Source organism: Myotis brandtii, unplaced genomic scaffold (genome assembly GCF_000412655.1).
Source record: "Myotis brandtii unplaced genomic scaffold, ASM41265v1 scaffold1013, whole genome shotgun sequence".
Classification (NCBI taxonomy): Eukaryota; Metazoa; Chordata; class Mammalia; order Chiroptera; family Vespertilionidae; genus Myotis; species Myotis brandtii.
Genome location: NW_005353379.1, coordinates 83,500 through 102,074, shown reverse-complemented (window position 1 = coordinate 102,074; position 18,575 = coordinate 83,500). Strand labels below are relative to the sequence as shown.

Sequence of the window (18,575 nt, the reverse complement as noted above, 5' to 3'; positions counted from 1 at the left end):
TATCCTATATAATAAAAGGGTAATATGCAAATTGACCCTAACAGCAGAAAGATTGGGAATGACTGGTCACTATGACACACACTGATCACCAGGGTGCAGAAGACGCTCAATGCAGGAGCTGCCCCCTGGTGGTCAGTGCGCTCCCACAGGGGGAAGCTCTGCTCAGCCACAAGCCAGGCTGCCAGCTGCCAGCACAGCGGTGGTGGTGGGAGACTTTCCCGCCTCTTCAGCAGCGCTAAGGATGTCCGACTGCAGCTTAGGCCTGCTCCCCACTGGCAAGTGCACATCCCCCGAGGGCTCCCGGGCTGCCAGAGGGATGTCTGATTGCCAGCTTAGGCCCAATCCCCTGGGGAGCGGGCCTAAGCCAGCAAGTGGACATCCCCCGAGGGGTCCCAGACTGCGAAAGGGCACAGGCTGGGCTGAGGGACCCCCACTGAGTGCACAATTTTTTGTGCCCCGGGCCTCTAGTCCTTTATAATAAAAGGCTACTATGCAAATCGACTGAATAGCAGAACGACCAGTCGCTATGACGCACACTGACCACCAGGGGGCAGACCCTCAACACAGGAGCTGCCCCCTGATGGTCAGTGCCCTCCCACAGGGGAGCACTGCTCAGCCAGAAGCTGGGCTCATGGCTGGCAAGTGCAGCAGCAGTGGCAGGAGCCTCTCCCACCTCTGTGGCAGTGCTAAGGATGTCCGACTGACGGCTTAGGCCCGCTCCCCATGGGCCTAAGCCAGCGGTTCTCAACCTGTGAGTCGCGATCCCTTTGGGGATAAAACGACCCTTTCACAGGGGTTGCTTAAGACCATCGGAAAACACATATATAATTACATATTGTTTTTGTGATTAATCACTATGCTTTAATTATGTTCAATTTGTAAAATGAAATTGGGGGTCACCACAACATGAGGAACTGTATTAAAGGGTCACGGCATTAGGAAGGTTGAGAACCACTGGCCTAAGCCATCCGTCAGACATCCCCCAAGGGCTCCCGGACTGCAAGAGGGCGCAGGCCAGGCTGAGGGACCCCGCTTCCCAAGTGCACGAATCTCGTACACCGGGCCTCTAGTAACATATAAAGTGATTACAAATTTAAAAGCTAAGATGATTGAGGTTTTGAGCCTGAATAATTAGAAGAATTCTAATAGCACTAATACCAATACATGAGAGGCAGGCACAGAAAACCTTTCGGACTCTCTCTTGCATCCATCTCATGACTTTCTGCAGCTTTTTGATTGAAATTAAGTTAGCTTATAATATGTTCTGTACAGTGAATTTCTTCACTATTATTTCTTAGATAAGTCTTCTTTAAAATGTTGATTGATTGATTGAGTATGCCTGCTTAAGTCAAAAGTTTCTGATATATTAGTAATACTTAAGTCTTGATTCTAAATACTCTGAATTTCTCAGTTCTCTTAAACTTTCAGAAATGAATTACTATTTTATTAGGGGTCGGTCTGATGATATTAAGTAAAGTGCTATAACAGGCTTATTAGTATTACTGTTATTACTGTTACTAGAGGCCTGGTGCATGAATTCATGCAGCAGTGGGATCCCTCGACCTGGCCTGTGGGATCGGGCCAAAACCAGCTCTCTGATATCCCCTGAGGGGTCCTGAATTGAGAGAGGGTGCAGGTCAGGCCAAGGGACCCCACGGGTGCACAATCAGGGCTGGGGAGGGAAGCGGGAGGTTGGCCAGCTGGGAAGGGCCAATGGGAGAGCTCCAGGGCATATCCGGCCTGTCTCGCTCAGTCCCGATTGGCCAGACCCCAGCAGCAAGCTGCCTACTGGTCAAAGCTTCTGCCCCCTAGTGGTCAATGCACATCATAGTGACTGGTCGACCAGTCAACTATCTGCCCCCTGGTGGTCAGTGCACATCATAGCGAGCAGTTGAGTGGCCTTAGCATATCATTAGCATATTACGCTTTGATTGGTTGAACAGCCGACCAGACAACCGGACACTTAGTATATTAGGCTTTTATTATATAGGATTATAAACACATTTCAGTATCACCTATACTGTTTTAACTAAATGACATTCTTTAAACAAGCATTTATTTAATTTCTTACAGAACAAACATATTAAGTAACAAGATGAAAGATAAATGACCTCTGAACTTGAGAAAATGAGAGCAGCGAAGAAGCTAAAAATAAAGTATCATAGGACAGTGTGATCATAGTTTGCATAGTTGGTATAATGCAGGGGTCTGTTAACCTTTTTGGTAAACTTTCTAGGCTTTGCAGTTTATCTACGGAAACTACTCAACTCTGTCACTGTAGCACAAAATCAGCTACAGAGAATACATAAGCAGGAGGGCATGGCTATGCTCCAATAAACCTCATTTATAAAGCCAGGTGATAACGGGAGTTGGCCTATAGACCATAATTTGCCAACCCCCTGGTATAAGGGATTTGGAAAGATGTTAGAGGGAAAAATATATTAGAACTGGGCACTGGAGCAAGAGAAGAAGTAGGCTAGGAGAAAAATAGAAGGGAGAAAAAACAGGTACAGAAAGAGCATGTGGAAAGGTTAAAGGTCTGAAAGAATTTGGTGTGCCAAGTGAGGAAATAAAGCCACGAATATAAGTTAGGCCCAAACTGCCAATCACCAAGTGTGGGCCAGAGAAGGGGAAGAGATCAAAGATGATACCAATTGGCTAGTTTGGTTGCCTGGGGGTGCCCCATTATTAGGACAAGGAGATTCATTTTTTCAGTCATTCAATGTGCAGTGCAGTCTGTATGTCTCTGGCTCATCATACAGCCTAAACATTATTCTAAAACATTCAGACATAATTATTGTCCACATTGCAATAATCTTTAAGAGACTCACAAATTCAGGTAAGCCCGGCCAGCATGGTTCAGTTGAGCATCGAGCCATGAACCAGAAGGACATGCTCAGGCTGTGGGCTCCATCTCCAGTGCAGAGTGTGCAGGAGGCAGCCGGTCAGTGGTCCTCTCTCTTCATTGATGTTTCTATCTCTCTCTCCCTCTCCCCCTCTCTGAAATCAATTTTTAAAAAATTTTTGTAAAATTTTGTTAATCCAAGTCAATGTAATCCTATAATTATGCAATAGAGTTTTATAGCAGAGTACTTGATATTTACCCCTGCAAATTTCATCCTACCAGAATGGTTAATGTTTACTGATAAACTAAAATCCAGCATTAGTCAAGAGTCAGGTCATATACTCAGGAAGGAAGCTCATTGTCTTTGTGATTTAATTTGCACAACACTAAGAAATACTCCTTACCCATTCCCATGTTAATGCCCCATTCTAGATTTCTTCTCATGTGGGCCATGTGATTTCTAGCATTAAAATATTAAGGAGAGGAAACTAATTTAAATATTGCTTTAATCAAGGTCTTTCTTGATTAAAGGGTCAATTAGCTGAGCAGGTTAAAGGCTAATGACCAAGCCAAATTTCTAGTCCTACACACAAGTCAGTTAAATGTTGACAAAAGAAAGGGAGGTATGGAATATGCAGCAACAGTGGGCGCCATGAGGGTAAGTAAGAGTGGCAGCAGAGAGAACCGACCATAGAAAGAGAGATAGGAAGAGAGTTTAACATTCATCATGAAAAGTAACGTGAGAAATTCTGTCCTGCACCCACCTTTACTCCTTATCAGTGCTACAAAACCTAGGGGAAAACACTGCTTTCAGAAGCAAAGGTGTGTCCACATGAAGATTTACCTGTATCAAATATGTCAAGCAGATTGACCAAAGTTTCAAATGCTGCAAGCCTCACACTGCAGCCTTCATCCCTGGAGAGTTCTATTAATTCAGGGAGCACCACACTTTTTGTAAGGTCTGTCCTGCACAATAAGCAATGGAAGAAAATAAATCAAATCAATAAATTTATAGCAAGAACTTATTAAAAACAAGTCACGGGGCTAGATGTTACAGGAAACTGGAAAAAATCATAAGACATGGCTCATGCTCTCTAGAAGCTTGCAGGCTGGTTGGGAAAGCTTGATATAACTAAATATTAATATTAACTGCAAAATTATTTAAATCGGGGTATATGCAGGAGGCAACCAATCAATATGTCTCTCTCACATTGATGTTTCTCTCTGTCTCTCCCCTTCCCTTCCACTCTCTCTAAAAATCAATGAAAAAATATCCATGAATGAGGATTAACAAAAAAAAAAAAAATGAAAGAAAGAAATGCTAGTACTATTCTGCTGTCTTGGCCAATCATAAAATGCAGGATCTTCTTCATCAGTATTTAATCTGGAGCAGACAGCTAACCATCAGATGACAACAGATCATAGCCAGCACTGCAGTAGATTGTACCACACAGCCTGACCCTAGAATTCCTGGTTGGCCATGTGGACAAGCTCACCTATTTATTTCATTCATCTCGTTATCCCTGACCCTGTATCTTATTCCCTTATGACCTCTTGGAGGGTTAGATTGTAACGACTAGCACCTAAGCTAATAAAACTGGACTTCTACAAAAATATCAGGATCAGGCTGTCCTCAGACTTCTGTTCCATATACTTAAATAACAGAAGAGTTTTTAGTAAAAAGGATTATAATCTAGAATTCTGCCCAAGCCAGGGTGGAATTTACATGTGAAGACAAGAGAAAAATACTCTCATAAATAAACTACCTTGTGCAATATACAACCCACACCTACTTCCTGAAAAAAATTACTCCAGTTTGCTAAGAGGAAGTAAAGCAGGGAAATGGTTGCATCCTATTTGTATAGGTCTACCATGATGCCTTATTTCCCTGGACTTTTAGAATGTGACAGATGGGCAAAGAAAATGACCATCTACTTCAAAATACAAGTAGCTCCTAACCAAATATTCAACCTCATTGTTTAACACCATTAGCTGTCAGAGAATGAATGAATACACATGAGCAACTGCCTTAAGTAAGCACTGGATTACATATGGGTGAGGTAACAATAAAAAAAGGTATAATCCTGTCTTCCAGGTGCTTCAAGTTTAGAAGGAAATATAGTCACATAGACAGACAGTTATTGAATAATATCTTTGCAAAATGATAGTGAAATACTACTTCTGCCAATGAAATTGGAAAAGTTCATGATAAACCTGAATTATTGGTAAAGTTGCATGTACTACTGGAAGAAACATAAACTCAGTCTTTTTGAGTTCTACAATGTACATTAAAAATTTGCTTATCTTTTACCTGTTTTATTCCAATTTTAGAGAGTCTAAGGAATTAGTTGTTTATATTAAAACTAGTGGCCTGGTGCACAAAATTCGTGCACAGGGGAGGGGGGTCCCCTCAGCCCAGCCTGTACCCTCTCCAATTGGGGACCCCTTGGGGGATGTCCGACCGTAATCTGGGACCACTGGCTTCTAACCGCTCACCTGCCTGCCTGCCTGATCACCCCTAACTGCCCTCCCCTGCTGGCCTGATCTCGCCCCTAACTGCCCTCCCCTGCTGGCCTGATCTCGCCCCTAACTGCCCTCCCCTGCTGGCCTGATCTCGCCCCTAACTGCCCTCCCCTGCTGGCCTGATCTCGCCCCTAACTGCCCTCCCCTGCTGGCCTGATCTCGCCCCTAACTGCCCTCCCCTGCTGGCCTGATCTCGCCCCTAACTGCCCTCCCCTGCTGGCCTGATCTCGCCCCTAACTGCCCTCCCCTGCTGGCCTGATCTCGCCCCTAACTGCCCTCCCCTGCTGGCCTGATCTCGCCCCTAACTGCCCTCCCCTGCTGGCCTGATCTCGCCCCTAACTGCCCTCCCCTGCTGGCCTGATCTCGCCCCTAACTGCCCTCCCCTGCTGGCCTGATCTCGCCCCTAACTGCCCTCCCCTGCTGGCCTGATCTCGCCCCTAACTGCCCTCCCCTGCTGGCCTGATCTCGCCCCTAACTGCCCTCCCCTGCTGGCCTGATCTCGCCCCTAACTGCCCTCCCCTGCTGGCCTGATCTCGCCCCTAACTGCCCTCCCCAGATTTGGTTCTGATTGGTCGGTTTCTATACCAGTCAGCATCAAAAGCTCCACCTCCTAGACAGCCATTGGCTCCTGGCACTTCACCCAGATTTGGTTCTGATTGGTCGGTTTCTATACCAGTCAGCATCAAAAGCTCCACCTCCTAGACAGCCATTGGCTCCTGGCACTTCATCCAGATTTGGTTCTGATTGGTCGGTTTCTCCAGGCCTATTTCTGGGCCTGATCAAAGAGGCGGGGCTGGTCAGCAGCCCTCCCCCCCCCCCCCCCCAGACCCAGAGAGAAACAGGCATGGCTGCTGGTGAACCCAAAGAGAAAGAGAAAGGCAATGGCTGATCAACAGCTGCCACAGAGGCTGCAGATCAGACCCTGCCTCTCTCTCTGCAAGCCTCTCTCCAGGCCTGATCCGCAGGCTCCTTGGCAGTCAGTGCTGGGTCACTGAACCGCACTGGCTAAGTCAGTGCTGGGTTGCCGTGGTGACCCAGCACTGACTTCTGGTGTTCGGTTGAGCCTTGGTTGTTGCGGACGTTACGGATTCTGGCTCTTTATATATATAGATGTATGAGATAATAATAGAAGTAAACACTTAGCTAATGTTTACAAGGTGTCAGGCACTACTCTAAGCACTTTAGATAAGCTAGGTAGATTCTTTCTAGTTTTACTTTTATAAATTAATCTTTAAACAATAATCCTAAATTAATTTTCAGAACACAAATTTGAGCACACAATGACCTGCCCAATTTTAACAGTGGCAAAATACCAGGTGACAAAAAGATAGAATATAAAAAACAACAGTGTGTTCTCCTAACAGGTTTAAATACTGGTTAAAGAACACAGATCTAGGCAAGACAATTAATTATGGCCGCAATGATCCAGAGCCAACCTAGACTTAGAAGACCTATCACCAAAAGTTGCTTCTGAGATCAAAATTAGGGAAATGATTTTTCATAAATACAACTGCACACATAGTTTATATTAGAACATTTTCCCTTCCTAGATTTAGGCGTTTGGAATGATAACTAAGTAACTTAAGGTGAGAAGGAAAGAGATTAACATTAATTGAATGCCTACCCACATTGCTAAGCATTTTCACTTTTATTTCTTTTAATCCAGACACATCAGGAGCTACTTGTTGTTATAATCATTCTTAAAGATAATATAAAGTTTAGCCTTTCATTAACATGCTTCCATAGAAAACAGAACAAGGATACGCATGCTTGATTATCCAGAAATAAGATGACATAAGAAATTGAAAGTATACTTACCCAATGCCCTGAGCTATATTTTCTAATTGCCGACACATGCAAGATCGAACTTCATATTCTACATCTTGACAGAGTGATTTTACCAAGGGAAGTATTTCTCTTTTAATGCTTAGAGGAGAAGAAAGAAACATGTAAATGGGTGAGTGTTTTGGAATAATTAATATTTTCAAACAATTATCATCAAAATCTTAGCTTAATAATAACAAATATACTTTAATATAAAGCTTTACAGTTTCCAATGTATTTTTACATAAGTGATTACATTTGGATGTTATCAGTAACTGTAAATTATGTATATGACTGTTTTTAAAATAATGGTTAATTTTGGATTGGCAGTTAAACATTTAGCTAAGATAAAAAAGGCTGCAGGCAAGTAGAATATCTGATTCTACCAAACCATCAACCAAAATGTTCTGCAATTTTATATTTTAACTTTTGTCATAATTACACTCCATTCCATCTTTCCATTTGGGATTTATCATTTGGGCAGAAAGTAGCATACAAATTATAAACCTATAAAACCTCAAATAAGATGCATTGTTCAAAATAATGAATTTGTAACTTATAATAATAATGGAAGAAAGCAGAAAGCCTGTTCTTATGTCATGTTTATCAATTTTTGAAGTCTATACAATAATGCCATTTTATCCTCAAAACTACACTAAATATGTGACAGGGTAGATTAAGATGAAAAATAGAAGAAACCTTAACCTTATTTTTTAAATATATTTTTACTGATTTCAGAGAGGAAAGGAGAGGGTGAGATAGAAACATCAATGATGAGAGAGAATCATTGATCAGCTGCCTCCTGCACGCCCCCTACTGAGGATTGAGCCCAAAACCCAGGCATGTGCCCTGACCAGGAATTGAACCATGACCTCCTGGTTCATAGGTCCACGCTCAACCACTAAGCCACACCAGCAGGGCAAAAGTTAACCTTATTGATTTTGAAAAGAGATGAGATCAAGAAGAAATGCATCTGAACAAGTAGACTTCTGAGAATTCTATAAAGTTAAAACAGCTAAATTTGTATGCAATATGGAGTAATACAAATCTATTGTTAGTCACAGAGTTATTATTCATTTTTAATCAATTTAATTTTATAAAGTAGACAAAAAGTTAATACGAATACTCACGTATGGGCATCAAATTTGTTGGTCAATTTTCCTAAAATTTTACAACTAACTAAACGAGACTGGACGGTTTGGGAAAGTTGTGCCTTGGAAACAAGTGGATTCAAAATCTGAAGAGAAAGATTTAGAGAACAAATTCACAAAGTTTTATATATTCTTGACACTAATGTCAGCTATTTTCTTCAAAGAATAGTTTTATGTTCTCAATGTTTTTAAGGAATCTGAATTACAATTTGAAATGCAGAAATTATGGATATTCATAACCTAGATCACCTTGTTTGTCTTCTGGGAGATATATATATAAATAAATATATATATAAATAAATATATAAATATATATGATAAAGATGATGATAAATTATGTAACTAAAAACAGTTATGCACAAAGAAGATTGCATTAAAGCTTATGGTGAATTCTGCAATGTCTGTAAGCACCTAAAGTATAATTGGGAAATATATTCAAAAGAAAAAAAGCAAATTATTAGCCATCTACCCTTAAATAGATTTTCATATTTATTCTGAAGTAATCCAAAACATAAATTATAGGTTCCAATAGATTATATTAAGTAATTCTGTCATTTGAATACAACAACCCAAGTCTGATAGTGTATATGTATATGTATATGTATATGTATATGTATATGTATATGTTGGGCACTCAAAAAATCAACAGCAAGATAGATTGTGAAGAACTATTACAATCAGATCCTGACTCTGGTCCCAGCTCTTTAACTTGTCCAAGTCAGCGTACTATTTCTCTTCTACTTAAAATGGAAATCAGAATATGTCATATGAAGATTCCTCCAAGTTCTAAAATTCTATGACTCTAATAAACTGGCTTTATTCCTCTCAACAAAGTAGCCAGAATTACTGAGCACATAATGATAAATATAACTTAAAAGTGAAACATTTCAAATAAAGTAAAACACATATTTAAAATATTTAAAATCACGTTAAATAACAGATGGCATTCTAGAGTAAAAACTGCATTCTACCACACTCCACTCTTCAAAAAATATATAAATAATACACATCAACATTACATTGAACATTTAAATAGGTGTCATCATCTAGATTTTTGGCATCAAGCATACAAGCATCCTTATAAGTGGGTAAATCTTCCCATTTTCAAGCAAGTGTTTTGTCCTCAAGAAAGGACAATAAACTGTATGAGGGCAAAGGATGAAGACACTTCATAAAACCCAGAGAGGACATTTTACTGACAGATTACTGGTTGTTTTTTTTCAACAATGACATATTTGAAAAGAAAAACATATAGGGATAATGTTCTCAGGATGAAAAACCTTTCATTACAGAAAAAAATTCCTTTCTAATTTTCTTACTCTCTCATCTTAATTTACTAAAGCTTTTAGAGAAGGATGTATTGAAAATATCAAAAATTAAAAAGCAAATAACAAATTGGTAACAATATTGGCAATAAATATAACAAAGGACTGGCAACTTTCATAGATAAACAGCACATACAAATAGTAATTAATGATACTCTTCGACAATTCCAAAAGAATAATTAAGTGACATAATATATGAGAAATATATAAAATAGACTAATTTTTAAAATTCTGATTAAAATGTAATGCCATTTTTGGCCCATCAAATTAAATTGCAACACTATTGCTGATGAAAGTCCAGGGAGACAGGCATTTTCACATGCTGCTAGTTAAGATGCTGAAGAATATTAATGCTCTCTGACCCAGTAATTTCACTTTTTTGAAAGCTATAGTTAAATCATCTGAAAAACAGCAAAAGCTCTATAGAAATGTTCATTACTGCCTTATTTTGATAATAAAATACTGAAACCAGGCTTAAATGTCTAACAAGTAAGTAAAATATTTTGTACGTACTGCCAAATGAGTTTAAATTAACATAGGAAAATAATGCTAAGTGAAAACCAAATTAATGCTAAATGATCACTAATATAGCCAACAACCATACTAGTACATAAGGGGGAAATCTGCAATGAAAATATATCAGAATGTTAAAAGTGGCTAAGTACAGAATCATGATTTTTCTCCTTACTAATTTCTGTATTACTCAAATTTTCTATAATTACCATGTTTTGCTTTCAGAGTGGGAAATAACTTTATTCTTTCTTTTAAATACCATTTTTATAAAAAGAACAACTGTGGAGTGACTTATTAGTATTTACTCCCCCACACACACCAAAAGAAAAGAATTACCTCATGCCTTAGGGTTTCTTTGGGCAACACTTCTATCACAGACAGAAGAGTTTCCAGCCATGCATTGCTGACACCTGATTGACACAGATAAAACATGGAAATTTAATCTCACAAGTCTAGTTTCAACTCAGCCATTATTTGCTAAAATATTATTATATGATAAAATGGAATGATAATTATTACCATTGTAAGAAGTTTCTCTATTTTTATTTTAGCCAAGAAAACAAACATTTATATCTTTAAAAATAATATTGGGGAGCCCTAGCTGGTTTGGTTCAGTGGATAGAGTGTCAGCCTGTGGACTGAAGGGTCCCAGGTTCAATCCCAGTTAAGGGCACATGCCCAGGTTGTGGGCTCAGTCCCCAGTGGGGGGCATGCAGGAAGCAGCCCATGAATGATTCTCTCTCCTCAGTGATGTTTCTATCTCCCTCTCCCTCTCCCTTCCTCTCTGAAATTAATAAAAATATATTTTAAAAATAATAATATTGGGGAGCTATCTTTACCCCAAATTGTGCATTTTTGCTGTACAGTTATATTATAAACACAAATGCTGTAAAACTTCAAAAACTCTAAGAAGAAAGTGTAAATCGTAAGATGAACTAATGGGTCTTCAGCTTTCAAGGATACTGAATTTCGTGGGTTTTGTAAGGAAACAGTCAGGGCTATTTTTAGTCACACTAATGACCAACTCTTGGACAGCATGACCCCACTCAGTTGTCCTCATGCGACTAACAAGATTCCAAGATCATCATGACCACATGAGTTTAAAATAACGTAAGAAAATAATGCTAAGTGAAAACCAAATGCTAAATGATCATTTAGAGCAATAAATAACTAACGAAAGAAGCGTGCCAGGCTCCTGACCTGCATCCCTGTGCTCCAGATGCAGTAGAATGATTTGGAGGAAGGAGTGGGCATACGTATGAATTGACACTGATTCTTCGTGTAGAATGGTCAAAAATGATACTGCAGCTGTTAACTGCATTTCCACACCTGCAACATGCAGGACTTCCTGTAGAATCAGAAAGAGTTTGCTATTATATAGGTGAGAGAGCATAAATTGTAAGTTTTAAAAATCCAAGGTCATAGAAACAAACATAGTCACATTCCACAAATAACTGTATATGACTTCCAAGAATATGTATGGCCCGGCCAGCATGGCTCAGTGGTTGAGCTCGACCTATGAACCAGGAGGTCACAACTGGATTCCCGTTCGAGGATGTGGCCGGGCTGCGGGCTCAATCCCCAGTGTGGGGTATGCAGATTGCAGCTAATCAATGATTCTCTCTCATCATTGATGTTTCTACCTTTCTCTCCCTCTCCCTTCCTCTCTGAAATCAATAAAAATATATGTATGCTTGCTTTATTTAAGAAAACTATACTAATCTACTCCTGATCACTTAAGTCATTAGACCACATAAAGTTTAAATGCCTTAGGAACTGATAAAATAAAGATTCCATTGCTTTACGAATGAAAATTATAGAAGTACATAAACCTTTAAATAGTAAAATAGGCATTTTTGATAGATTTCAACTTCTATTTTGCTATCTGTATTGTACAGTTTGCCATCATATCTAGAACAATAATATCAAAGCTCAGACAATCACATGTGTTTTTATTACTTGAACTTCTGGTTCAAAAATAAACATACATTTGACTCTAAAAAAAGAAATGCATTTAAGATTTGAAATGGATTTTCCCCTTTAAAGAACTGACAGGAACATAAATTATCATAAAGTAAACTGCTATTAAAAGAAAAAATGTTTATACATAAGAATGTTTTTTAAAAATTATATTCATTGCCATCTCCATTCACCATTTTTTTAAAATATATTTTATTGATTTTTCACAGACAGGAAGGGAGAGAGATAGAGAGAGTTAGAAACATCGATGAGAGAGAAACATCGATCAGCTGCCTCTTGCACATCCCCCACCGGGGATGTGCCCGCAACCCAGGTACATGCCCTTGACCGGAATCAAACCCGGGACCTCTCAGTCCACAGGCCAATGCTCTATCCACTGAGCCAAACCGGTTTCGGCCATTCACCATTTTTTTAAAATCCTAAATATATATGCAAAGTTAAAGCCTATGTGAGAATATTAGTTTTCAACACATGGAAAAGTAAAAAAAAAAGTTCACATAAACCTTTTCAAATATATTATTTATACTTTAGATAAGAGAGAGTGTGGGTATGTGATGTACTTTGTTTAACCAATTATGGCAATTATAAAACTGAATAACTATTTTATAACTAGCATAGTAAAGTTAGTAGAACAATGTGGAACTTGCAGCCACAAAACAAGGTTTCAGATCTGTAAGCCTAAGAAACTTCATATTTCTGCACCATTTCCTAATATATAAAATGTGAATTATAATACTGTCTTCTTAGAGATTTAAACAGAACTTTTATGACTTACCAACTTGTGTAAATTGAGCATTAAATAATGGCCACTGTACATCCAACTATCCCCTCTCTACAATTAGGCTATCTAGTAGGAATCTCATCTTGGCCAGACCTGAACTGATCTCTTCCCAGCACCTCTTCTCCAACTTTCATCTCAGTAAACAGTAAATGACAACTTAGACCTTCCAGTTGTCAGCCCAAAAATTCTGAGGTCATCCTTAACACATCTTGGACCCTCACACACCAAATCACATGACCAATCAATCCTGATCCAGAATCTGACCATTTATCACCTCCACCATTACCACCTGACCCAGGCGGCCATCATTTCCACCCTGAATTACTCCAATGATCTGTTAGCTGGTCCCTGATCCCATCACTGCCCCAGAGAGAGTCCTGTAAGTCCGATCATGTCGCTTCTCTGTTCAAACCTCCCCAATGGCTTCACAGCCCACTCGGAGGAAAAGGCAGTCCTCGCAGTGACGTACAGATCTGTCCCCAATGCCCCCTTTGTCCAGATTCACTCAGGGTTGGCTCCTGACCTCGTTCAAGCCTCTGTTTAAATAGCACCTTTTCAATGAGCCCTATTTTAACCTGAAAGCCACTGCCTTGTCCCAGTTCTCACCACCCCTTTTACAGGTGTATTATCTCCATCATCCAACAAAGTCATTTGTGTATGGCCTATCTCCCACATCTAGAACATAAGCTTGACTGCCAGGCTTTTTGTCTGTTTTGTTCACTACCGTAGCCCCTGGTCCCAGCACACAGCAGGCATTTGCTGTAATGGCTGGATGACTGAATATCTCTTCCCCTTTCCCCTAAGCATTTTGCAGTTGATGCCCTCCCCTTCACACACATTATCCACATCTCCTAAAAAGCAGCTTCAGGAGATTTTGAGGTGAGTCCTAAAGATTAGGGATTGGTAGAATTAGACACAAGGCAAAACCAAAATGGATCGCACAGAAATGCATTCTTACTATCATGTCACTAGGAGGTGTTCCTGCCATCGTCTACCCCAGCATCTATGGATCGCACAGAAATGCATTCTTACTATCATGTCACAGCATCCCTGTGGCCAAGATTTAGACCGTGTACCCAGACTCCTTGGTTCAGCCTGGTGGGACCCCTGCCAGTCATTGTGCTAGAAGACGTTCTACAGCATGTCATTCTCCAGCAGAAGAAACAAACTCAGAATCCTCAAGCATCTTGCTGAAGGCCAGCGAGCTAGGAACTGGCAACTCTAAGCCTTGTGAGCATGATGCCAAACCTAAGCGCTGAATTCTTCCTCACAGGCTCTGCATTTCCACTCACCACTGAGTAAGGCATGGCTTACGTCCATCCTAAGCCTTCCCCAGGCGGCGTGGGGGCTCTGGCAGTGTCACTCTGGCCTATGTTTATGAGGTACGGTAATTCCCAGAAGGCCTATCAAACATCAGGGTGGCCGATTATTTATTTATTTGTTTGTTTGTTTGTTTATTTATTTATTTATTTAATCCACTCCAGAGGATATTTTTTCCCATTGATTTTTAGGGAGAGTGGAAGAGAGAGTGAAAGACAGAGGAAACAATCAATGTGAGAAAAACAAATTGATTGGTTGCCTCCTGCAGAGCCCTGACCAGGGCCCAGGCCGATGAGGAGACTGCAACCAAGGTCCATGCCCTTGACCGGAATCAAACCCGGGACCCTTGGGTCCGCAGGCCGACGCTCTATCCACTGAGCCAAACCGGCTAGGGCTCAGGTGACTGATTTTTATTTTGTTTTGTTTTGCTTTAAACTTTTGTATCGCACGCACAAATATTATTTTACGAATCTTTTCAACCAACAGGCAATTGTGGATCTTAACAGTTCTTGGCTGAAAGAAAAAGAGAAGAAACCATAAAGCAGAAGCAGAAGCAGCAATTGGTCTCTAAAATCGGCCTCCCGTATCTCCTTGTTTTACTGTTTCCAAAACAAACATAACTCCTCACTAACAACCTGGATTTGGAAAACGTTTTCAAAAGATTCTATGTGGCCAGGATGCATCACTCACAGGTTTCAGAAGACACAGCTTTTATTTAGAAACATAAAGTACTTTGCGAAGAAAGATTAAAAGAAACGGTGAGGGCCACAGTGTACATTCCGGTTCACATGTGTCTGCTGCTTTAAGTTCCAAGAGATGTAATTTTGCACCCTCTTAAAAGGCATTAAAGTCCTGGTTTTGTACGTATGCAAACGTTATGCAAAAGAGGACATGAGAAGCTCTCCAACTTCTTATCTTCCTACTGCGTTACTTAGTCTTGACTCCCGCAGCAACATGTGCCCCAACTATTTTGCATTTAATTTTCAAAAAAATCCTCAAGTCTTATCAGGATTTGGGTTTTCTCTTGTGCTGACTTCAACATTTGGGACTGTCCACTGTTAAGAAACCAGCAGACTAAGAGACTGTATCACTGCTAAAAGCCCACTGACTTCTACACGTCTTTCTGAAACATAGCACAGTAAGAGTTAGATACTTACCCATAAGTACTCTCCTCCAGTCACACCTCTGGACAAACATAGTGAGATCCATACTCTCTGGGTAAATAAGTGTGCATCCTCATGGACCTTGGAAGACACTGAAAAGTAAATTCCTCTATTGCTTAAGTGCGTGCCTTAGCGCCAGTTACCCTTCCTCCTAATGCTACTGTATGGCTGGCATTCCAACTTGAATCCTCAAAAATGAAATGAGACCATTTATAAATGAGTTAATGATACATTTCCAAATGTCAAAAGCTATTCTGATTCCAGGAAGGGAAGTATACTAGCCACTTCTGTGTTGAATTGCTTCTTTAGCAGTATGAATGGTGGAAGCAAGCATTTTATAAGGTAATGTAATGCAGTCCTTGCAGAGAGGAAAATGCTCTGTCTCTAATAAACCCGCATTATATGCATCAAGAAGAGATTTCTCTTTATAATACACAACACAGAGAAGCAATAAATAAATCATTGGCTTATTTCAAAAAGAGCAAGTATTTTAGATGCACACATTTGGAAGCTAAATTAACTAGTAATCACATGGTGCTGGTTAAAAGTAAAGGAGCCCTAAAATTATAAAGAATCTTTGTATATGAAATAACATCACTGATTATTTTGAAATTAAATAACAGGGATTTAAATATTAAAATACTGAAGATCAAGGACGTAGAAAATATTTGAGGATCATAAATGTGGGAATTTTTAGTAGCAATAACAGTGAACAGCACTTTTCATTATAAAATGATAATATTAATGAAAGACTTTAAAACTGAGTTAAATATGAATAATTGGAACATGCCAAGTCTAAGACACCTTTAACAATTAACTACGATAGCTCATTCTTTTCCTTGTCACTAATTGCCACGTTCCCCACTAAAAAAAGTGGGGGGGAGACTAGTCAACATTAATGAAAATCAAACTCAGAGAGAAAATAAAGTGGAGACAGTGAACAGGAATAAAGGGGCTATGCTTTACCCTTCTATAAATCTGTATTTCAGTGACTCGCAAGGTTCATGAGAAGGTACAAATAGGAATATTCCAAAGATCTCTTTCCATTAAGGAAATACCAATAGCAGTAACAACTATCAGATGACTATGTAAATGTGTAATGAAGTATCCACCGTGCAAAATCATGACAACGCCAAACAAACACATTTCATGACAATGACTTTGAAACTGAACTTCTAGCTAGACTACTCTGTCAAGTCATTTTTACATATAATAAAGTAGAATCATGTAATTTCATAATTTTAGCTTAAAATGTAAACAGTAATTTAAAATGCTTCAAATAAAAGATGTGCATATCAAAGAAATGTCTATTTACTGGATATAATAGCCATAAGTAACCATTTCAAATGATCCATTGTAGCTATATTTAATTAGTTAAAATTGTTTTAGAAAAAATTATAAACTGTTTTCTGGGATGGGGAGCATTATAAAGTATGGCAAATTTCTATAAGCAAGTGAAAACAGGGCTTTCTTTGCAGTCATTCAATGATATTTCCCTCCTATCCTAATCTTTCTCTAATGAAAATCTAATTCTGATAATATAATTTTAACTTCATTTATAGCTATGTTAAGTACCAGCACTAAACTAAGTGCTCTGGGAAATGGATAAAGGTCAAAGTCAAAGACTTGCTTCCCTATTTTTGAGGGATTCCTGTTGCTTATACATATTTAAATATTCAAAAATATTTATTTATTTACATTCAAGGCACTGTGCTAGGTGCTGGAGACTTAGCCACAAGCAGGACTAGCAATGTATCTGTTAATACTGTAATTACAACAGTGACAAGAGCTAAGGATGAGAAGTACAAGATGGCATAAGAACCTCTAATGAGTGGCCTGATCTCTTCTGAGGATCATAGAGAAGTAATAAAAAGAGAAAAGAGAGAAACAACTAGACAAAAGTAGGAATCGAGAGGTAGGAAAGCAAGAAGAGTAAGAAAGAAAGAGTGCACAGCCTGGAGAAGTAAGGAGCATGGTAGCACATTCAGGAACCGAAAGGAGGTCAGTGTGCCAGGAGCACAGTCCGAGGAGGGGCTGAGGCTAGTGAAACAGACGGACCCAAACTGCAGGGCCTTAGATGGGTTGAGCAAAAGAATATTCAAATAATCCATCTTAAATGCTCTGAAATGTCATGCCTGTTATAAAAATGAATAAAAAGAGTCAGGAAGTAGTGAGGGAGGGGGTGTGGGAGGGTGGAGTGGGCCAGGATCCCTTGAGAAGCTATTGCATTTACGGGAGCAAACCCTCAGAGCAGCTCGGACTAGGGTGGAGGCAGTGGCTGGGGAGAGGTGGATGGGTTCAGGAAATATTTAAGATATAAAATAAACAAGATTGTACATGTGGGTAGTGAAGGAAGATATGGTATCTTGGATGACTCCCAACATCCTGGCTTGAAAACCAGATGAGCGACAGTGCTCCCCATGAGGAGAGTGGAGGAAGCAGGTTCGGACAAGGGTCACTGGAGGAAGCCCAGGGGGCAAGGGGAAATCCCAGGAGCTCCATTTGGACTTGTTAACTGTGAGATGCCTTTGAGGTATCCAAATAGAGATTTAAAACAGGGAATTGTATTTACAGATCTGACCCTCTGAAAAGGTCTGATATAAATAAGAGAATTTTTATTTAATAGATAGAATTTGTATGGATGATACGTAAAGCCTTGGGTGTGAATGAGATTGCCTTCAGAGAAAACATGGGCAGAAAGTGGAGATCTGCTACTGGAAACACACTTTGACCTCAGCGAAATAAGAGTGCTGAAGAACTCAAAATTTAAATAAAAAGATGCATTATAAGTGTTCGGCAGAATATTTAATTCTAAGTTTTGGACTATTCCAAACACATCATTAGAAAACAATCTGGGGGGAAACCAAGATGGCGGCATAGGTAAACACCAGAAATTGCTGCCTCGCACAACCACTTCAAAAATACAACTAAAAGACAAAACGGACATCATCCAGAACCACAGGAAGGCTGGCTGAGTGGAAATTCTACAACTAGAAGGAAAGAGAAAAGCACACTGAGACTCAGAGGAGGTGCGGAAGTAAAGTGCAGAGGTACTGAGGCACACGTGGAAAGGGCTGGCAACTGAGGACACGGTTGTCTTTTTCAATCAGGAGGGAGTCTCAAGCTCCCAACTGCTCTGAACTCCAGTTC

General features: G+C 39.8%; 1 protein-coding gene across 7 annotated transcripts in view; it reads right to left on the bottom strand.

The window, feature by feature from the left end:
* The window catches only part of PPP4R4 (protein phosphatase 4, regulatory subunit 4), an 89,814-nt gene that overhangs the window by 38,644 nt on the left and 32,595 nt on the right, over positions 1 to 18,575 (bottom strand). For 5 of the 7 annotated variants that reach the window (XM_014535278.1, XM_014535276.1, XM_014535284.1 and 2 more), the window contains exons 2-7: positions 15,420 to 15,517; positions 11,382 to 11,529; positions 10,518 to 10,591; positions 8,323 to 8,429; positions 7,187 to 7,294; positions 3,690 to 3,811 (exon numbers count right to left, since the gene is read on the bottom strand). In XM_014535278.1, coding sequence (XP_014390764.1) covers positions 3,690 to 3,811; positions 7,187 to 7,294; positions 8,323 to 8,429; positions 10,518 to 10,591; positions 11,382 to 11,529; positions 15,420 to 15,517 — 657 coding nt within the window. The remainder of the gene's footprint in view (positions 1 to 3,689; positions 3,812 to 7,186; positions 7,295 to 8,322; positions 8,430 to 10,517; positions 10,592 to 11,381; positions 11,530 to 15,419; positions 15,518 to 18,575) is intronic. The other 2 variants (XM_014535287.1, XM_014535304.1) reach the window with 1 other exon arrangement.